This window comes from Balaenoptera ricei, chromosome X (assembly GCF_028023285.1).
Source record: "Balaenoptera ricei isolate mBalRic1 chromosome X, mBalRic1.hap2, whole genome shotgun sequence".
Taxonomy (NCBI): Eukaryota; Metazoa; Chordata; class Mammalia; order Artiodactyla; family Balaenopteridae; genus Balaenoptera; species Balaenoptera ricei.
This window is the reverse complement of record NC_082660.1, coordinates 107285698-107307786: the sequence shown is the minus strand read 5'-3', so window position 1 is coordinate 107307786 and position 22089 is coordinate 107285698. Positions and strand designations below refer to the sequence as shown.

The following is a 22089-nucleotide window of genomic DNA, read 5'->3' as shown; positions in this document are numbered from 1 at the left end:
GATTTTGTTGTTTAATAGCTCCCTGTAACTAGCAGCTCTTATACCTACTGTTTCGGGAAGTGCGTGTATGTGTCATCCTCATACCTGAGGGTAGCACCTTCTTAAAAGGCTTTTGGGGGGGGCGGCGTACCACGACGCAGGCAGGGTCTTAGTTCCCTGACCAAGGATCGAACTCGTGCAGCCTTAACCACTGGACTGCCAGGGCAGTCCCATAAAAATCATTCATATACTATTCTATGGTGCCAGTCCTCAAAGAGTAGGAATCACGTGAACCAGGGATTGGCAAACTGGTCTGCTGACTGTTTTCGTATGGCCTGTGAACTAAAGTTCTGCTTTTTTTTAAAAATAAATTTATGTATTTATTTATTTTTGGCTGCGTTGGGTCTCTGTTGCTGTGCGTGGGCTCAGTATTTGTGGCTTGCAGGCTCTAGGGCGCAGTCTCGGTAGTTGTGTCGCACTAGTTGTGTCGCACGGGCTTAGTTGCTCCGAGGCATGTGGGATCCTCCCGGACCAGGGCTTGAACCTGTGTCGCCTGCATTGGCAGGCCGATTCTTAACCACCACGCCACCAGGGAAGTCCCTGCATTTTTAAATGGTTGAAAGAAATCAAGAGTATTTTTGACATTTAATACATTCAAATTTACAGGCCAGGCACTATTAGGTACTTGAGTTTAACCGATGGATAGACAGATGTATGTTAGGCTAGTAATAGGCCAATACACAGGCCATATCTAACGTCTGGGAAAGATGGGAGGAAGCCAGAGTGCCAGTTACCTGTGGAATTAGGCTGGAACTGCCGCAGAGGAAGGGGGATCAGGTTTGGTGCTAACTCCCTACCCAGCTTGTGGGGAGCCTGCTCTGGACAGAGCCGAGAAAGCAAGTGAAAGGAGCTGTCAGAGTGCAGCAAATGGTGGTTGCACCCCTTGCACAGCCGAGGGGCCCCTGACCTGTAACCACACTAGGAGGCTCATGACCACAGTCCTTAAGAAGGACCACTGTGCTCACCAGAAGTTTGAAGGGTGGGCTGCAGAATACCCACCAGCCCAAGAACGTGGGAGCTGCCAACAGATCTTGGAAAAACATTTCCACTTCCTTTACAAGCTCCTAGATTTCAAATATTTTCTCTTATTGCATCTGTTTCCCTCATATTCAAAGACAGCTGCCACTGTGTGAACAGCAGTTGGTAAATGTTAATGTGCTAAAAATGTTATTCAAGTCCAAGGCAGAGGGACTTGATAAAATTGACAGTCATGTGATGGAAATTTCTAACCATTTTGGAGTATTAGGAATACCTCACCCTCACCATTCAGAGTAGGTTGGCTCCTCGCTGAGCCCAGGGAGGTTAGGACAAGGCCAAGGTCACACGGCAGAGGGAGCTTTCTCTATAGACCTTGAATAAGGAGGATTAAAATTGAAAGGGAAAATGATGGACACCAGGGTTGGTTGGCCATGTAAAAGGGGTTTCTTTTGAGCCTGGGGTTGGACACAGGTCCTGGATCCAGTGGCTCCTCACTGCCTCGTACAGTAAGTGCCGGTATTTGTTTCCTCGGTGGACTAGATTGCTGCTTCCTGAAGGGAGGAATGGGAGCTTTGAGATATTTAGGACTTAATATTTACCTATAAGAGGTGCAGCATAAGATCAGCTTTTAAAAGACAGTCAACCCCTTGGTGATGCTGTCCATCCCTCAATGGCCTACTGAGAAGCAGGCAGCAGCAGAGTGGTGGCCAAGAGCTGGCAGTCTGGAGTGACAAGACTGCATAGTCTGCATTCAAATCCGGCTCTTCACGCACCAGCTGTAAGCCTCAGTGTCATCTGCAATATGGGACCTCCCTCAGAGGGCTGTGAGGATGAAGTTAATAATGCACTGAAGCAGTTGATTCAGTGCCTAACTAGGAAAAGGGGAAGAGGAATGGGGAGTGAGCAGGATTAAAGTTCTGGTGTGGACCCCTCCCCAGCAGACATGGGCTGTATGCTGGATAAAGCAAAACTAAGACACAGGGACCAAAGATAGTGGGAAGGGGCAGGTCGTCAGGGGGGAAATCAGGCAGAGCTGGCATGGAGTTGGGGCTCAACGTCAGCCTTTGGAGAGATGCCAGTTCCCTTCTAGTTCCAGGATTTGAATTTGGAGTAGAGTAACCCCTCGAGGTCTTGGAAAGAAAGGAGGTAGGGTGACTTGAGAACTAAAATCCTGGGCCTTACACTCACCTCCAGTTGAATCCCACCTCTGTTACTGAACCAGCTGTGGAAACATCAGGAGACTTATCCAGAATCATACCTACTTCGGGTTTGTAAGGATTGAATGATAATGTCGATCAAGGATCAGTCCTACCAGATAATTCTCCCATTTTACAGATGAAAAAAAGTTAAACAATTCTCAAACAAAAAAAAAATTTAAGAAAAAGAAGAAAGGGGAATTCCCTGGCAGTCCAGTGGTTAGGAATTGGCGCTTTCATTGGCCAGGGTAAAAAAAGAGTTCCACAATTCTCATTCCTGCTGATAGCAACTAACAGTTTGAGCACTTAACATGGCAGGTAGCTGCTGTCAGCAGGAATGGCAATGAGAACCAGATTGAACAGGAAGTAGATTTTCTTGGAAAGAACAGGGTGAAATATTAACCATTTACCCTTCCCTGAGGGTGTTTTAGCCCAGAGAAGCAAACATGAAGCCCCTGCTTATGCAAAACGTTGGGTATTTGGGGAGCCAGAGGCAACTATGACCCTCACAGGTATTGCAGCCAAGAGAGCTACCGTGCATCTGTACCTGTGCACATCAGATATGCCCGTCTGGGAACCGAGGGAGGGAGGGTGGCAAACCCTCGGAGAAAACTAATCGATCATTCTTCATTGGGAGCAACTTTGCCCCCCAGGGGACATTTGGCAATGTCTGGAGACATCTTTGGTTGCAACAACTAGGGGACGGGGAGGTACCACTGGCAGCTTAGAGGATGTTTAGCCAGGGATGCTGCTAAACGTCCTTACCACGCATAGGACAATCCTCCACAACAAAGAATCATCGGGCCCAAAATGTCAATAGTGCCAAGGTTGAGAAACCGTAGTTTAATAGCCTTGTGGCCAGCCAGAGTGAGCTTTTCGAGACACAGATCTGCTGGCACACCACTCCCCCTTCCAACCCTTCACACTACTCGGGATAAATCTCACTCCTTAACATGGCCCAAAAGGAGCACGGGTGGCTCCTACCCTCTCTTCACTCACAAAACTGGATCCAGCCACACTGACCTCTTTGTCTCTCAAAGCATCAAGCTCCACCCGGCCTCAGCCTTCCCACTGTTATTCCCTTGACCTGGAATGTTCTCTCTCCTCACCTGGTGAACTCCCATTCATCCTTCAGGTCTCAAGCTACTTTGCACCTCCACAGGGAGACCTTCCCTGACTGCTCCTCTCCCCTCAATCCAGTTAGGTCCTGCCGCTTAGTACCTCTAAATCACCCTGTGGAGTTTCCTTCCCAATTGTAACTGTAAAGGTCTATGTGTGGTTAGTTAATTGACGTCTGTCTCACTCATTAGACTGAGCTCTACAAGGATAGGGTCTGTCTTGCTCACTGCTGATTGCTCTTACATACCAGCAGCTGGCATAACAGAGGTGCCCAATAAATATATTTGTTGAGTGAGTGAGCAAAGGAAGTGCTCAATAAATTTTTTGAACGGATGAATGAATGAATGAGGAGAGGGACATACAAGGGAGCAAGAGCAGTGCAAAATGTGTGCCTTAACGTGTGTTTACAAAGGGTGAGGGAGGAATGACTTGCCTGGGGGGTTGGGGGAAGGCCTCACCCAGGTTCACGAGGAGGCAAATGGTGTGTGTGTGCGCATGCATGGTTGGTAGGTAGGTAGCTGGGGTTTAAGGCGCTAGGGAAAGAATCTGGAGAATCAGGCACATCATGAAAGCTCAGGCATAACGAGTAGGGAATGGCACTGTTCTCACTACTCACCCTCTGTAGGAGCACCTCATTCACCACACTGATGGACCGACACCCGCACTTGAACTATGGTCACTGATGAGGCCACCTGCAGCTGCATGTCCAAAGCTGTTGCTGGAGACCCAGGAGCAGTGGGACAGGACTTGTGCCTCAGCCTGACCCTAAGTGGAACTGCGTTCTCTCTTTTTTTTAATTAATTAATTAATTAGTTTAGTTTTGGCTGCATTGGGTCTTCATTGCTGCGCGCAGGCTTTCTCTAGTTGCAGCGAGCGGGGCTGCTCTTCGTTGTGGTGCACGGGCTTCTCATTGCGGTGACTTCTCTTGTTGTGGAGCACGGGCTCTAGGCGCGCGAGCTTCAGTAGTTGTGGCACGTGGGCTCTAGAGCGCAGGCTCAGTAGTTGTGGCACTGTGCCACCAGGGAGGTCCCAGCCCCATTTAATATTAACACATGGTTAATCGTGAAAGCCACAGTCACAGTGCAACCTACCTTACCGTTTAAATCAAAGAAGACAGGCATTGGGCTTCCCTGGTGGCGCAGTGGTTGAGAATCTGCCTGCCAATGCAGGGGACACGGGTTTGAGCCCTGGTCTGGGAAGATCCCACATGCCGCGGAGCAACTGAGCCCGTGAGCCATAATTACTGAGCCTGCGCGTCTGGAGCCTGTGCTCTGCAACAAGAGAGGCCACTATAGTGAGAGGCCCGCGCACCGCGATGAAGAATGGCCCCCACTTGCCACAACTAGAGAAAGCCCTCGCACAGAAACGAAGACCCAACACAGCCATAAGTAAATAAATAAATTAATTAAAAAAAAATTAAAAAAAAAAAAAAAGAAGACAGGCATTACCAACGGTTAGGTACCAGAGTAACTGAAGTAAGACAAGATATAGTCCCAGTTTTACAGCTACAATGAGTCTGCTACTAACAAACCATGTCAGCTTTGGGGACTTCAGTTTCCTGCCGCTCAAAATGAGGAAATTGGTTCTAAAATCATGAACCTCTAATGCCACATTTGTAAGTCTCTAAATGTGTATCTGATTCATTAGAAAAAGTGTTTCCACAGGGGCCACCAAAGGGAGAAAGGGATTGGAACAGAATGCAAATGACCTACAAAAAAACAACTGTTAGTTTAATCAGAAAGCCTGTGGATCTAATTCAAGGTCAGCTGCCTCTGACTCCCACTTGTTCATTCCGCAAACACCCAATACAGACTACGAGGTGGATGCATGGCGCTGGGCGCTGGGCGCTGGGCGCTGGGCTGCAGGGGTGAGCCACATCCACAGGCCCCCATCTTCACCGGCTCACAGTCTGCAGGGGACAGACGAATGTGCAGACCGCCGCAGCCCCTGATGCTAAGTGCTGTGGTGAGGAAGGCACTAGGTCCTTGGGAACCTGCCCTGAACATGGGAGTGAGGGGCTGAGGAAGAGCAAGCTGAGCCCCGAAGGCCAAAGAGGAGTTAGATCTGGCGGGTGGAGTGTGGTGTGCTCATGTCCTACACAGAGGATACAGACTGTGAAAAGGCCCAGTCAGGAAAAAGCTGGGAGGGACTTCCCTGGTGGTCCAGTGGTTAAGACTCTATGCTTCCACTGCACGGGGCGTGGGTTCGATCCCTGGGCGGGGAACTAGATCCCACATGCCATGTGGGCGCCCCCCCCCCCCAAAAAAAATAGATAGAAAGCTGGGAGACTTTAGGGAACTGAAAGTCACTCTGTGTGGCAGAAGTGTGGGAAGGGGACATACTCGGGGGTGGCGGGAGAGGGGTGCCCAGAGGAAGTAGTAATGAAGGAGGAAGCTGGAGAGTAAGCAGAGGCCAGATCACCGGGAGCCTCAAAGCCTTGAGACAGAGCTTGGATTGCATCTTGAGGCCCAGAAAAACATTGAAGGGCTTGAAAATGGACAGATGCCTATCGGGTTTGGGTTTAAGAAATCACTGGGGTTAGTGTGTGGAGTGCTAACATCAGACTGGCTGGGGATGGGGCAGCATAGGCTAGAAGTAGAGACTAGTAAGAGGCTGTGGTTTGTAGTCCGCATGAGAAAGGATGGTGGCCAGCACTAGGGCAGAGGCAGTGGAGATGGAGTTAAATGGACAGAGGAGAGATTTAGTAGAATCAACAAGACTTGTGACTGACTGAGTGTAGGAGAAGAGGAAGAGGGAAGTGGCAAGGATGACGCCCAAGTTTCTGGCTTGAGCAGCAAGGTGGTTGGTGGTGTCATTAGCTGAGAGGGAAAGACCATGAGAATAGTTTTCTGGTGGGAAAGCGGAGTGGTCAAGGGTTCAGTTTGCGGTATATTTAGCATGGGACGGCTGTAAGCCTTCCAGGTGAAGATGCTCAATAGACAGTTGAGTAGTGAATATTCGAGTCAAGAGAGAACTGGAGAAACCTGTGGGATTAGAGGAGGGGTCTTGTCTTGACCCGGGGAGTGACAGCTTGTTTGCATAATGATGTGAAGGGCACAGAAGGGAAGAAGTAGGAACACAGAAGGGACAATACAAATAGTCAGTGGATCAAAGCTCCCAAGGGCTGGGAAGTGATGAGTCAGAGCACAGGAGTAGGGATTTGTCTCACAGAGGAGGAGAGCCTAGGAGTTAAGAGGTCAGACTCTGGAGTCCGGGTTGGAACACTTGGTTCTAACACCTTCTAGCTGTGAGACCTTGGGCAAGTCACTTACTTTCCCTGAGTCTCAGTTTTCCTTGACTATAAAATGAGGAAATTATGAGAACCTCGGAATTTCGATGTGATGATTAAAGGAGATAATGCATGCACTATGCTTACTATCGACTGAAAAAAACCACAAAAACTCCCACAACCTAAAAGTTGCGAGTTATGTTTTATTCAGGGACCTTAGTGAGGACTACAGCCCAGGAGACAGTCTCTCAGATAGCTCTGAGGAAATGTTCCAGAGAGGCGAGGGAGGAGCCACGATATATAGGAGTTTTTGCTGGAAAAAAAATATAGTCAAACATCAGAAGATTACTGCTAATCACAAAAAAACAGACCTCTCAAGTTAATGATTTCAGCGCTTTTCTATGTATGGGAAGATGCAAGAGTCTGGGCTCATGGAAATCATTCCTTAGATATGCATCTTAACTATCTAGGGCCAGTATCCTGTTTCTCTTCGTCCGAATTCCCCTCAGGGCGCGCCGTTGGGACGGCTGCAGTGGCTGATGGTTTGATGGTGGGCGACATTCTTGTTTACTGAAATGGCACGCAACCTTTTTTTGTCTGCATTACCATAGTGCCTGGCATGCAGTTAACACTGCATCAGTGGTGACTGTTATAACAGGAGCACAGGAAGGGAAAAATGGGTGCACATGCAGGTCAGTTCATAGGTTTGGTTGCAGGACGCTGAACAAATTTTTTTAGGTGATTTCTGTCTTTTTGATGAAATAGAAAGTGAGGTTATCTACTGGGGGGGGCTACCTGCTAATGTCTCTTTGGGGTAGAAAAGCCACTCATTTGGCACTGACTAGGAGATAGGACAGTCACTATCAACAGAGGGTCAACAGACTGCCAGCCACTTAAATCATCAAGACTTGCTTTTAAATTAAAGTAAAAATGAAAACAGCGGAATGACTCCTCATTTTGTAGCCTAGTACCAAAACTTGTAGAGTACAGGGAATTCCCTGGTGATCCAGTGGTTAGGACTCGGGACTTTCACGGCCGTGGGCCCGTGTTCAATCCCTGGTTGGGGGACTAAGATCCCACAAGCAGCGCAGGGTGGCCAAAAAATAAAATAAAATAAATTTAACTCAGTTATCTTAAAAAAAAAATTGTAGAGTACATATTCAGAAGTACTTGTTCATCTGATTTTTTTCCTGATCTAGTTTTTTTTAAATATATTTATTTATTTACTTATTTGGATGCACCGGGTCTCAGTTGCAGCATGTGGAATCTTTTAGTTGCAGCATGTGGGATCTAGTTCCCTGACCAGGGATCGAACTCGGGCCCCCTGCATTGGGAGCACAGAGCCCTAGCCACTGGACCACCAGGGAAGTCCCTCTAGTTTTTTAATAGACTTTATTTTTTAGAACAGTTTTAGATTTAGAGAAAAGTCGAGAAGATAATATAAAGTTCATAGTTTATTCAGACTTTTTTAGTTTTTACCTAATAGCCTTTTTCTGCTCCAAGATCCCATCCAGGATACCACATTGCATATGGTAGTTATGTCTCCTTAGGCTCCTCTTGGCTGTGATAGTGTCTCAGACTCTCCTTGTTTTTGATGACTGCTGTCGAACCCAAGTTCGTGGGCCCAATGCACAGTGAGGCCAAACAAACCAAAACGTTTGAGTCTGGATCAGAACTCTTTGCTTGGCCTTAGCAATAAACCTTTCTCTGCTCCAAACTCTGATGTTTCTATTTGTTTGGCCTCACTGTGTGTCAGGCCCATGAACTTGGGTTCAACAACATGAGCTTGACAGTTTTGAGTACTGGTCAAATATTTTTTAGGATGCCCCTCTATTGGATTGTGTTTGATGTTTTTCTCATTATTAGACTGAGATTATAAGTTTTGGGGAAGGAAGATCACAGAGGTAACGGGCTGTTCTTATCAGATCATTTCAAGGGTATGTACTCTCACCATGATTTATCATCGTTGATGTTGACCTTGATCAACTGGCTGAAGTAGTGTTGGTCAGGTTTCTCCACTGTACAGTTACTCTATTTTCCCCCTTCCCGACTGTACTCTTTGGAAGTAAGTCACAATGTGCAGCTTAAGAAGTGGGGAGTCATGCTCCCCCGCTTTAACTCTTCAAGGGACGAGTAGCTCCATAAATTACCCAGAATTTTTCTACATGGGAGATTTGTCTCTTCTTCCCTATTTACTTATTCTGTCATTGTTTATATCAAAATGGACGTATGGATTTTTACTTATTTATTTATTTGGCTACGTCGGGTCTTTAGTTTGCGGCAAGCGGGATCTTTTAGTTGCGGAACGAGAACTCTTAGTTGTGGCCTGTGGGATCTAGTTCCCTGACCAGGGATCGAACCCTGGCCCCCTGCATTGGGAGCGTGAAGTCTTAACCACTGCGCCACCAGGGAAGTCCCAGTACGTAGCCTTTTTGAATTGGCTTTGTTCACCTAGTAATAATGCATTTAAGGTTCTTCCATGTCTCCCACTGGACCACTAGGGAAGTCCCTGGATGTTTATTTTATACTTATGGTATAATCCAATATTTCCCCAGCCCAGAATCAGCCATTTCTCCAAGGAGACAAGGAACCTTGGTTCCTTTTATTGGAGAATGGTATTAGAAACCACCATCTAAGCATTAGATATGTTCCATCTGAATAAACTTTAATTTGATCACAAATTTATTATCTTGGAGTAACACAGTTGCTTTTTTTATGAGTCAGTGTTCACCCAGAGAAGCAGGACCAGTAGGAGATATATAATGAGGGATTTATTGCAAAGAATTGGCTTCTGTGATTATGAGGCCTGAGAGGCAAATTGGGAACTCCCAGGGCAGGCCTTCAGGAAAGGCAGACAGGATCTCACAGGCATGGCTGTCCACTGGCTGAAGCTGCTGCCCACAGGCAGAATTTCTTTTCTTGGGAGAGCCTCAACCCTGCTTTTAAGGCTTTGCACCTGATCAAATCAGGCCCACCCATGTTATCTAAGATAAACTCCTTTACTTAAAGTGAGCTAACTGTGGACTTTAATTACATCTGCAAAATACCTTGACTGAAACACCTAGATTAGTGTTTGAGTAACTGGGGGCTGGAGCCTTGCCAAGTTGACATATCAAAAAGACCATCACACCTTTAAGATGTTCTGAATTCAGGAGGACCTTATCAGTTGAGTGTGCTCCGTAAATGTACATTTTCTGGATGACTGAGGAGTGCGCCCATAGGAACCCAAGCTTTTAGACTGTTACCTATTTAGGATGTGTCATAAACTTCTCTGCCTTCTTCAACAGAGATACTAAACACTTTAACCTGGTTGTAATGACCCAGGGCCCCTATGTGAACACCATTTATCACACTGAACTGAGCTTACAGGGTTGCTTCAGGGCCTCTGAGGCCTGGAAGGAGCCTTATCTCCACACCCAGGGACCTCATTGCTCTAGTTCTTCTAATTCCTCTGTCAGCTTTCTATTTATATACTTCTTTTTTTTTTTCTTTCTTTTTTTTTTTTTTATAGTAATCTTTTATTTATTTATTTTTGGCTGTGTTGGGTCTTCGTTTCTGTGCGAGGGCTTTCTCTAGTTGCAGCGAGCGGGGGCCACTCTTCATCGCGGTGCGTGGGCCTCTTCACTATCGCGGCCTCTCTTGTTGCGGAGCACAGGCTCCAGACGCGCAGGCTCAGTAATTGTGGCTCACGGGCCTAGTTGCTCCGCGGCATGTGGGATCTTCCCAGACCAGGGCTTGAACCCGTGTCCCCTGCATTAGCAGGCAGATTCTCAACCACTGCGCCACCAGGGAAGCCCTATACACTTCTTACTCCTTCCCTTTCTGAAGGCTGCCCCTCCTCACTTCTCTTTCATTAATTCAATAACTCTGTGTCTGTGTTCTCACTGCTCTCTAATCTAATCTAAGAGGACATTTCTCTCTGGTTCTTTCTGTTTTGTTTTGTTTTTTAAGTAACAGTTTTATTAAGATATAATTCACGGAGTATACAATTCACTCATTTAAAGTGTACAGTTCAGTGGTTTTTAGTATATTCACAGATATGTGCAGCCATTGCCAAAGTCAATTTTAGAACATTTTCGTCACCTTAAAAAGAAATTGCCGGGGCTTCCCTGGTGGCGCAGTGGTTGAGAATCTGCCTGCCGATGCAGGGGACACGGGTCCGAGCCCTGGTCTGGGAAGATCCCACATGCCCGCGGAGCAACTACGCCCATGAGCCACAACTACTGAGCCTGCGTGTCTGGAGCCTGTGCTCTGCAACAAGAGAGGCCGCGATAGTGAGAGGCCCGCGCACCGTGATGAAGAGTGGCCCCCGCTCGCCGCAACTAGAGAAAGCCCTCGCACAGAAACGAAGACCCAACACACCCAAAAATCAATCAATCAATCAATTTATTAAAAAAAAATTGCCAATAGAAAGCCCAGAAAGAAACCCACGTGCTTATGGTCAATTAATCTATGACAAGGGAGGCAAGAATATACAGTGGAGAAAAGACAGCCTCTTCAATAAGTGGTGCTGGGAAAACTGGACAGCTACATGTAAAAGAATGAAATTAGAGCATTCTCTAATACCATATACAAAAAATAAACTCAAAATTTAAAAAAAAATTCAAAATGGATTAAAGACCTAAATGTAGGACCGGATACTATAAAACTCCTAGAGGAAAACATACGCAGAACACTGTTTGACATAAGTCACAGCAATAGTTTTTGGATCTGTCTCCTAGAGTAATGGAAATAAAAACAAAAGTAAACAAATGGGACCTAATTAAATTTAAAAGGTTTTGCACAGCAAAGGAAACCATAAACAGAATGAAAAGACAACCTACCGACTAGGAGAAAATATTTGCAAATGATGCTACTGACAAGGGATTAATTTCCAAAATATACTAACAACTCATACAGCTCAATATCAAAAAAAAACCCAATTAAAAAATGGGCAGAAGACCTAAATAGACATTTCTCCAAAGAAGACATACAGATGGCCAACAGGCACATGAAAAGATGCTCAACATCACTAATTATTAGAGAAACGCAAATCAAAACTACAATGAGGTATCACCTCACACCAGTCAGAATGGCCATTATTAAAAAGTCTACAGGGGGGCTTCCCTGGTGGCGCAGTGGTTAAGAATCTGCCTGCCAATGCAAGGGACACAGGTTCGAGCCCTGGCCGGGGAAGATCCCACATGCCGCGGAGCAACTAAGCCCGTGAGCCACAACAACTGAGCCTGCGCTCTAGAGTCCGCAAGCCACAACTACTGAGCCCACATGCCACAGCTACTGAAGCCCGCACGCCTAGAGCCTGTGCTCCGCAACAAGAGAAGCCACGACAGTGAGAAGCCTGCACACTGCAACGAAGAGTAGCCCCTGCTCACCACAACTAGAGAAGGCCCACGCACAGCAACAAGGACCCAACACAGCCAAAAATAAATAAATAAATTTATTTAAAAAAAAAAAAGTCTACAGGGGCTTCCCTGGTGGTGCAGTGGTTAAGAATCCACCTGCCAATGCCGGGGACACGGGTTTGAGCCCTGGTCCGGGAAGATCCCACATGCCGCGGAGCAACTAAGCCCATGCGCCACAACTACTGAGCCTGCACTCTAGAGCCCGCGAGCCACAACTACTGAAGCCTGTGCGCCTAGAGCCTGTGCTCTGCAACAAGAGAAGCCACTGCAATGAGAAGCCCGTGCACCGCAACTAAGAGCAGACCCTGCTCACCGCAACTAGAGAAAGCCCGTGCGCAGCAACGAAGACCCAACACAGCCAATAAATGAATAAATAAATAAATGTATTAAAAAAAAAAAAGACCCAATGCAGCCAAAAGTAAATAAATTTATAAAAGTAAAATAAAATAAAAAGTCTACAAACAATAAATGCTGGTGAGGGTGTGGAGAAAAGTGAATCCTCATACACTGTTGGTGGGAATGTAAATTGATACAGCCACTATGGAGAAGAGTATGGAGGTTCCTTAAAAAAACTAAAAATAGGGGACTTCCCTGGTGGCACTGTGGTTAAGAGTCTGCCTGCCAACGCAGGAGACACGGGTTTGATCCCTGGTCCGGGAAGATCCCACATGCCGTGGAGCAACTAAGCCTGTGTGCCACAACTACTGAGCCTGTGCTCTAGAGCTTGCGAGCCACAACTACTGAGCCCACGTGCCACAACTACTGAAGCCCGCATGCCTAGAGCCCGTGCTCTGCAACAAGACAAGCCACCACAATGAGAAGCCCGTGCACCACAATGAAGAGCAGCTCTGCTCGCCACAACTAGAGAAAGCCTGCGCACAGCAACGAAGACCCAACACAGCCAAAAATAAATAAATAAATTTATTTTAAAAAAGGAAACTAAAAATAGAGCTACCATATGATCCTGCAATCCCACTCCTGGGCATATATCTGGAGAAAACTCTAATTCGAAAAGATACATGCACCCCAATGTTCATTGCAGCACTATTTACAATAGCCAAGACATGGAAGCAACCTAAATGTCCATTAACAGAGGAATGGATAAAGAAGATGTGGTACATATATACAATGGAATATTAGCCATAAAAAGGAACGAAATAATGCCATGTGCATCAACATGGATGGACCTAGAGATTATCATATTAAGTGAAGTATGTCAGACAAAGACAAGTATCATATGATAACACTTATATGTGGAATCTAAAAAAAGATACAAATGAACTTATTTACAAAACAGAAATAGACTCACAGACATAGAAAACAAACCAAAGAGGATGGGGGAGGGGAGAGAAATTAAGAGCTTGGGATTAACATATACACAACAATTATATATAAAATAGATAACAAGGACCTACTGTATAGCACAGGGTATTGGATATTACATTGGATATTGTAATACATTGGATATTACAAGATATCCAATATCTTGTAATAACCTATAATGGAAAAGAATCTGAAAAAGAATATATGTATCTGAATTACTTTGCTGTATACCTGAAACTAACACAACATTGTAAATTAACTATACTTCAATTTTAAAAAATGATTTTTTTTTTTGGCCGTGCCCCGCTGCATGCAGGATCTTAGTTCCCCAATCAGGGATTGAACCCATGACCCCTGCAGTGGAAGCGCAGAGTCTTAACCACTTGGACCGCCCAGGAAGTCCCAATAAAAAAATGATTAAAAAAAAAGAAATTTCCTACCCTTTAGCTATCACCCCCCCACCCCCATCCCCCATCCTCTTCAGCCCTAAGCAACCGTTAATCTCCTTTCTGTCTCTTATGGATTTGCCTATTCTGGACATTTCATATAAATGGAATCATATAATATGTGGTCTTTTGTGACTGGCTTACTTCACTTAGCACATGTTTTCAAGGATCATCCATGTTGTATCATGAATCAGTACTTCATTCCTTTTCATGGCTGGATAAGATTCCATTGTATGGCTACATCACATTTTGTTTATCTATTCCTCTGTTGATAGACAATGGGGTTGTTTTCCATCTTTTGGTTATTATGAGTAACACTGCTATGAACATTCACATATAAGCTTATGTTTTCATTTCTCTTGGGTAAATACCTAGATACCTTAGGAGTGGAATGGCTCAGTCATATGGTAAATAGGTTCTGGTACCAATTCCAGTGGGGGGAAGTTCCCTCATACTAACAAGGAGCAATTTTCCAACACCAGCTGAGTGTCCTACAATTCAACTCAATTCTGACACTACACGTAGACAGCATCAGGTTCCAAAGGTTCAGGGTTCAGTCCCACAAGACTGTCCCTCGCCCCCTCCCCCTTCAGATGCTTGTCGCAAGCCCAGGCTGTCACCTGTGCTTCTGACTGATGGGCTACAGATCGGAGGTTCCAACTACCACACCCCCCGGGTTTCACATGCCAGTTGCAAGTCCAGGTTGTTACCCATACTTCTGACCGACTGGCTGTAAATCAGAGGATCCTAAGACCCCCTCCTTGGCTTCAATTCATTTGCTAGAGTGGCTCACAGAACTCAGAGAAACATCCTACTTACTAGATCACCAGTTTATTATAAAATGATGTAATCCAGGAAGAGCCAGATGGAAGAGATGCATAGGGCAAGGTATGAAGAAAGGGTTAAGAGCTTCCATGCCCTCTCTGAAGGTGCCACACTCCCCAAATCTCCATGTGTTTACCAACCTGGAAGCTCTGGACCCTGAGCCCTGTCCTTTGGGTTTTGATGGAAGCTTCATTACATAGGCATGACTGATTAAAACACTGGCCAATGACTGATTCAACCTCCAGCCCCTCTCTCCTCGAAGAGGGTGGAGGGGGGGTATACTGAAAGTTCCACCCCTCTCCTCTCACCTTTGGTTCCCCTGGCAACCAGTTCCTAACCTTAGGTTATACCTAAGGGCTTTCCCCAAAGTCACCTTATTAACATACAAGAGACACCTTTATCACTCTTATCATAGGAAATTCCAAGGGCTTTAGGAGCTCTGTGCCAGGAATGGGGTTGAAGACCAAATATATGTTTTTTATTATAAATCACAATATTACGTATGGTAACTCTGTGTTTAACTTTTGAGGAACTGCCAGACTAGTTTCCAAAGTGACTGTATCATTTTACATTCCTACCAGCAGAATATGAGTGTTCCAATTTCTCTATATCCTCACCAATGCTTGTTATCATCTGACTTTTTGATGATAGTCATCCTAGTGGGTGTGAAGTGGTATCTCATTCTGGGTTTGACTCGCATTTCCCTAACAACTAATGGTGTTGAGCACCTTTTCCTGTGCTTGTTGGCTATTTGCATATCTTCTGAGAAGTGTCTATTCAAGTCCTTTGCTTGTTTTTAAATCAGGTTTTTTATACTTTTGCTGTTGAGTTGTAGGAGTTCTTTATATATTCTGGATACTAGACCCTTATGAGATATATGTTTGCAAATATTTTCTCCCATTTTGTGGGTTGTCTTTTTACTTTTTTAGTAGTTTCCTTTCAGGCCCCAAGGTTTTTAATTTTGATGAAGTCCAATTTATCTATTTCTTCTTTTGTTTCTTGTGCTTTTGAGGTCAAATCTGTGATTCCATTGCCAATTTACTGAGCGCCTTCCATCTACCAGGAACTAGGGATAACGTGGTGAATAAGACAGACTTGGTTCCTGCCCTCATGGAATTTACGTCTAGTGGGGCAGGGGAGATATTAATCTAATAACTGCATGAATAACTTCTCAAGTGTGATAAGGATTAGAAAAGGTGCAGTTCTAACCTAGCCTGAGGGTCAGAGAAGACTTCCCCAAGGAGGTGACATTTAAACTGACATTTGAAGGATGAGTGGGAGTAGGCCAGGTGAAAGGGGGCAAGGAATAGAGGGAAGAGTGTTTCTGGACAGGGAACAGCATGTAGGAATCCCAGAGTTCAGGAGAACAAGGCTCTTTTGAGGAACAGCAAGGACTGTGTGGCTGGAGCAGAGTTGGGGGCAGGGGTGAGTGGGGAAGGGATGAAATGACTTAGGGAGCGAATGTAGAGTGAACTTTCCAGGACTTCAACCTGGTAAGTGCCAGCAACTAAAGCCAGAGGAGGTCATGGAAGACTAGAGAAGAGAGTTTCAAGGAGGAGGAAGTAGCCCACATTGGCCAGTGCTGCCAAGAAGTGAACAAAGGTAAGGACTTGCATTTGCCAGACCGGAGGTCATCATGGGAGACCTTTGTGGAAGCAATTGTGCTGGGATGATAGAGGCAGAAACCAGAATGCATAGGAGTGATTAAGAGCTGAGGAAATGGAGATGTTAAGGGAGGAGACATCCCTGTGGAAAAGCTTGGCTGGGAAGTGTTTGTCACCCAAAGAGCCTGGCTCCTAGTAGGTGCTCAACAAACGTTTATTGCACTGAACTAAACTGAGGGTGAGCTCCAAGATACAGGAGAGGGACAACTGATGGAATTAGGCTGTGGGAGGAGGCGGGCTTGAGAGCATGAGTTACATCTTGAAAGGAGACAGGCATGCTCCTTCCCTTCATTAAAATGAACGGGAAAGAGGGAAAACAGGGAGGCTGGGTGTGGAATGCAGGGTATGTTGGCTGGGATGGGAGGGGGCATTTCTATAGATAACAGGGTCAAGAGACGAGTCGACTTGTGTGCTTTTATTCTCTTCAGAGATTTCAGGTTTAGCCCTGACTCCAGTTTATGACTTTATCTGGAAATAATATCTAACCTATTTAATAGTTGGTGGGCAATTACTTACTAAGTTACTGCTTTTACTTCTTCTGTGGGATGAGAACAAGGTAAGTTGGCTTGTTTCGATTTTGTCTAAAGTAAAAGTGTGTAGGTTGTGAAGAACATCAGCAGAGGAACCAATATCTCCTTTGAGGAGCAGCCACTCATCTGGTACAGAGGGAAAATAATTTGCAATCAATGTGGACACATTTTAGAGGTGGGATAATTCAGGTAACCACAAGATCCCTCCTGGACTACCCTAGCAGATAAAGTAGTTTCACCACAAGAGCCTGCTGAGTACCTTTCAATTTTTCCAAACAAGAATTTATTTTTTAATAAATTTGTTAATAAATACATTCTGTTATTTTCTATTTCCTATGTGTCCTGCAGCGTTGCTAGGCGTTGCATATGTATTTTCTCGAATCATCAGAACGACCTTGCAAGGGAGCTTGTATTGTTCCCATTTTACTGATGAGGAAACTGCAGCTCAGAGAGGTGAGTGATTTGCTCAAGGTCACTAATCAGTAGCAGGTTTTGGAACCCAGGTTAGGCTGAGCACTTTTCACCACGCCAGCAGTTTTGGCAATTTTGCTCCCGGGGCCACTGTGCGACCCCCGCCGGCCTGTCAAAGACAGGGGCACGGGATGGGGAGGAGAGGTCCCAACCCAGCTTCACCTGAGCGGCTCCGCACTTAGTTTTACACCTGGGGCTCTGAGGTAAGCTCCATTTGAGCAAAAGAGAGAAGAAAAAAACAAGTTTGAAGGCCACTGCCTTCCACAGGGGTCTTTGAACTTCCCAGCAGAAGCACGGCTTTCCTTGAAGCGTTTCTCCTGAAACGCTTTGCTTGTATGATGCATTTTCCCCCACTTGGCTCTATCCTCCACGTGACTGGAAGAGTGATTTTTCTAAAATCTCATCATGTTACTCCCCTGCTTAGAAACCTTCTATGGCTCCCAGCTACCTCTAGGTTAAAATCTGTATTCCTCTTTTAGCATGACCTATGAGACCCTTAGTGATCTGGACCCCCATCCACTTCTCCAGAGTTGCCGTTAGTTACTCCCCAGCTCCCACCTTCCTTCCAAACCGGCTGACTCGCATCTCCTGGTACTTGCTATGTGCATCCGTGCATACTTCAGTGGCCCTGCCAGGAGGCTGCTCCCCCGTCTCCACTGAGCGACTCCCACTCACCCCTCCAGCCTCAGATCAGGTGTACTCTTCCTCCCCGGAAAGCCTTTCCTGCACCTTTGGCCTGGGTTAGGCCCCGCCCTCTTTGCAGCACCCCCTACTCCAACCCCCATGCTTACCTGTCCCAGCCCTGCTTCTGCCTCCTTTTCTTGTCTGCCTGTCCCACTAGAATGCAGATTTGCATCATCTGCTTAACTCTGTTTTGCTCCCCTGGAAAGAAGTTTCTCAGGGAATTTGTTCTTTCTCTTGGGGTGAGCATACCAGTCTTGCCTCGAAAAGCATACCAGAAATGCCAATGGCTTGATGTTAGGCATGGAGAGTTTTCAGCATGGGGGTTTGTCCCCTGCAGCCAAACCTCAATTTTACATGGAGGAGGTAGGCTAGGCAATATCACATGATGAGAAAAATCTGTGGGGAAGAATAGCTGACTACAGGAAAAACTCCAGAAAGCCGCTTTCAAATCTTCCAGCTGACTTGGTTTTCATTTTGGAAAGAGCAGGGCAGATGCTTGTCTTAGGTCCCCAAATCTGCTAATAGTTAAGATGCTTAGGTTCAAACTTTTCCTATGAAGAGGGGACTACTGTTAAAAGTGTCCTTTGAATGTTGGGCGAAGGCACATGCCAATCTTCCCTCCAAGCCAGGAGTCCGCAGACTCAGCCATGTGGCAGGAAGGCCCTGCCCTGACGCCTTCACCAAGCCCAACCCACCTTGGCAGCTGTCAAGGGAGAGGTTGTGGAGCAGAAACCGCAGTCCTGCATCAGTTAGCCAATTTGCATCTATAAAATGGGCATGGGGGTGGAGGAGTGTTATGCTAGATGCCCATGCCAAATGCCACAAGCCAGGAGCTGCTCACCCTCACACTGCAAACATCAAAGAAGTTCATTTTTGTTTCTTTTCTTTTTTTGGCTCTGCCGCGCAGCTTGTGGGATCTTAGTTCCCAACCAGGGATTGAACTCAGGACCCTGCAGTGAAAGCCCCAAGTCCTAACCACTGGATGGCGGGGGAATTCCCAAAGAAGTTCATTTAGAAGAAGAAAAGGGAAATGCTACATTACACTGTGTAAATATGTTTACGGTATAGTTCCTAGAGACACGGGACAGGCTGAGAATCAATAGGAAAGATCTGGATCATTTCATGGATGGGAAGAATCTAATGGGTTATTAAGGGCAGGTGGGAACGTTTTGAGCACAGAAGGGGCAAACAGGCCCGCCAGGCAGAGATGGAAACCTGGACGGATGGGCTCAGGGTGGTGTCTCTGGGCTGTGTTTTGTTGTGACTCAGTTCCTCCCTGGCCTTAGAGGACTGGGATGGGAGGGCTGGGGACACAGCAGTCCATTGCAAGGACTACCCAACCCTCCAGGGATACAGTGCTATTTTGAAAATATGCTGTTCTCAAAAGCAGCATGGATTTCCAGTCACCAACTGCTTCTCCCTCGTTTCAGCTCAAATCAACCCACCTGTATTCTACTCAATTCATACTATTTCTGAATGGGAGCAGTTTTCCAAAGTACAACTTATATATTAAATGTAATTAAAAGAAACCCACAATGCTGACGATTAAAGCCCTATCTTGGAAAAAAGTGCCAGGGGGTGTGTCTCATTGGAGGGCAGAAGTCAAGGTAAATTACGTGACTCACCAGGAAATATTAGAAATACATATTTGGAGGCTTTTTCCTTTTGCCTCCCCTCTGCTCCCTGCAGACAACTCCTCTGGGATGAGACTTGTGCAAGAGGCCAGACCTAGATGCTAAAGAGCCCAGGAGACAGGTAAACTGTGTGTCTCTACTCAGAGCCAAGGGGAAAGTAGCTCCTTTGGTGCACATCTTGGCCACTTGCTCTGAAAATGAGATCCAGAGACTGTTCTGGATCACTAGCTCGCAGCCGTGGGTTGGTGACCTCTTTCCTGCAAACACAGGGAAGAGGTGGTTAATGAAAAAAAAAAAAAAAAAAAGTCATTCAAAGGACAGCTTTGTAATGCAAAAGGAAAACATATGCCACTTTAATATGCTTAAGAAGTCAATCGTGATACATTAGAAACCAAACCGTATGCGTAAGGCCTGGTTGTCTCAGGAGCAGGTTGACAGGGGCTGAGCCCGCCCTCACAAAGTGACCCGTTAACAGCCGAGTCAGGCCTGCAGTTAGGCGCTTCCTCTGCATCAGTGGTTTACAATCTTAACTCATTCTTCTAGCAAATGTTTCCTAATAAACCCAGAGCTTCCACCTGCCCAGAAATGGCTACTGGAAGCTAACTTTCCCTCTCCCAAGCAGGACCACGTTTCTGCTCCTAACTGCTTAATCCTGTAGTTTGGGGATTCGGCGCCAGGAAGGCTTGGTCTTTGCTCTCCCTCAGTTAGGCGTGCCCTGGTCCCCGCGTCTCCTGGCCGGTGTCTGTACTCCTGAGACAGGTGCCTGAGACGGACCCCGAGGTGGTCTGTTCCCTGCAGGACCAGCGCCCACGGCTGCGGCCCGAGCTGCGTCCGAGGCGCCGCCCCTTCGGTGGGACCCGGGACCGCCAGGGACCACCCGGGATCGAGGCCCGGCCGCAGCCTCTTGGTCCCTCCACGCTCTCCAGTCTCCGTCTCCTTCAACGGTCCTGGAAGAAGGGGAACATATGGCGGAAAAGGCCTTGAATTTGCGCCACCCGTCTGCCCACGGAGTCCTTCCCCTTGGCGGGCGCCGCCGCCGCTCTGGCCGTTGTCTCCACGACCGGCGCGCCCACTGCGCTGGGGGCGCGTCTCGGCGTACACGCGGCGCCGCCGCCGCTGCTGTTGTTGTTGGCGTTGTTACGCTCGCTGCCGCCCGCCGTCTCCCAGTCCTCGGCCCCCGACAGCTCCCGCAAGCTCCAGGGCGCGTCGGGCCGCAGGTAGTGACAGGCCCGGTGGCCGCTGTGGTCGCGGCGCGTGGGGTCTGCCCCCAAGGCGCCCACCAGCACCTTGACGACCATATCGTGGCCCTGCAGGGCCGCCAGGTGGAGGGGCGTGAGGCCGCCGCTACCCGGGGCGCTCACGTCGAGCGGCAGCCCCCTGCGCTGGGCGAAGTCGTGCACCAGGATGAGTTCCTCGTGGCGCCCGTGCTTGGCCAGCCAGTGCAGCACCGTGTAGCCCGTGATCGGGTCGCCCCGCAGGAGCAGCCCCGGCTCGACCTCCAGCAGCTCCTGCAGCGCCTCAAAGCGGCCCTCAGCTGCCGCCAGTATCCACGCGTGCTCCCGGGGCTCCAGGCACAGCCCGCTACCGCTCGGTCCGTTCGGCCCGCCCGGGGACTGCTCCACGGGGCGCTCCTCCGACAGCCACCCGGCGGGAGCCGCCCCCTGCAGCCCCAGCAGCTCCCGCAGCGCTCCCCGCCGGCGCCCCGAGCCTGTTCCCGAGGGCATCAACGAGCCGTGCAAGGGGGGCTCCCGGGAGGCGGTGGCGTTGCCCCGGTACCTGCCCAGGCTGACGGTGTCCACTCTCAAGGGGCGGGGCTGCGGGGCGCTCCGCAGGCTCAGCTCGGTCGGTGCGAAGGAGGCCTTGGGTGCCGGCTTCGCGGCCCCTCGGGGCTCGGCCATGGTCCTGCCGCCACGGCGGTTCCAGTGTCTAGCGTTCGCTGCCCTTCCCGGGCCCCACCAAGAGAGGAACTGGCGCTGGCGTTGGGGAAGGAAGCGGCTTGAGCAACTGGGCTCGGAGGGAGGGAGCGAAGGAGGGGAGAAGAGGGAGGGAGAGCGCGAGCGAGCCGAGGGAGGGCCCCAGCACGGGCGGTGGGGGGGGCGTGGAGGGGTGGGAGCTCCGGCCATGCCCCCGCAGCGAGCCCCTTTCCTGCACCCCGGGTACCGCCGCCACCTCCGCTCTCCCGGGTCGCGGGCGCCCCGCCCCAAACGACCAGGTGAGCTGGGCGGCCCCGCCTCCCGCACGGCGTGGGCAACTGTGGGGCGGACGCGGGGGCGGGCTGCGCGCTGGCCCCGAGCGCCGCCGGGAGCAGCCCAGCTGCCCCAGCAGCCGGGTTCTCAGCATCCCCGCAGTTGCTGGGTGAAGAGGCTCTAGAGAGTCCCCTCCGCGGCGGGCTGACTTCGGCTTCCAGCCAAGGCCTCCGGGAGCGCAGTCCTTAGAGCTCCGGGGCGCTCGCTCTCCGCCCCTTCCTTCGCCCTTCCCTCTTATCTCCTCAGGAGTCTCCCTGCACTTTGTCCCCGAGCCGCCTTTGTCCCGCGCCTTGCATTCACGGA

At 48.2% G+C, this 22089-nt stretch overlaps 1 protein-coding gene across 1 annotated transcript; it reads right to left on the bottom strand.

Annotated features, from left to right (window-relative positions):
• Nucleotides 1-19862: 19862 nt before the first annotated feature.
• Nucleotides 19863-21757, bottom strand: SOWAHD (sosondowah ankyrin repeat domain family member D). Its single transcript, XM_059910696.1, has one exon. It carries the CDS (start codon nucleotides 21661-21663, stop codon nucleotides 20479-20481), a length of 1185 nt encoding a protein of 394 aa, XP_059766679.1. The 5' UTR covers nucleotides 21664-21757; the 3' UTR covers nucleotides 19863-20478.
• Between the last annotated feature and the right edge of the window lie 332 nt (nucleotides 21758-22089).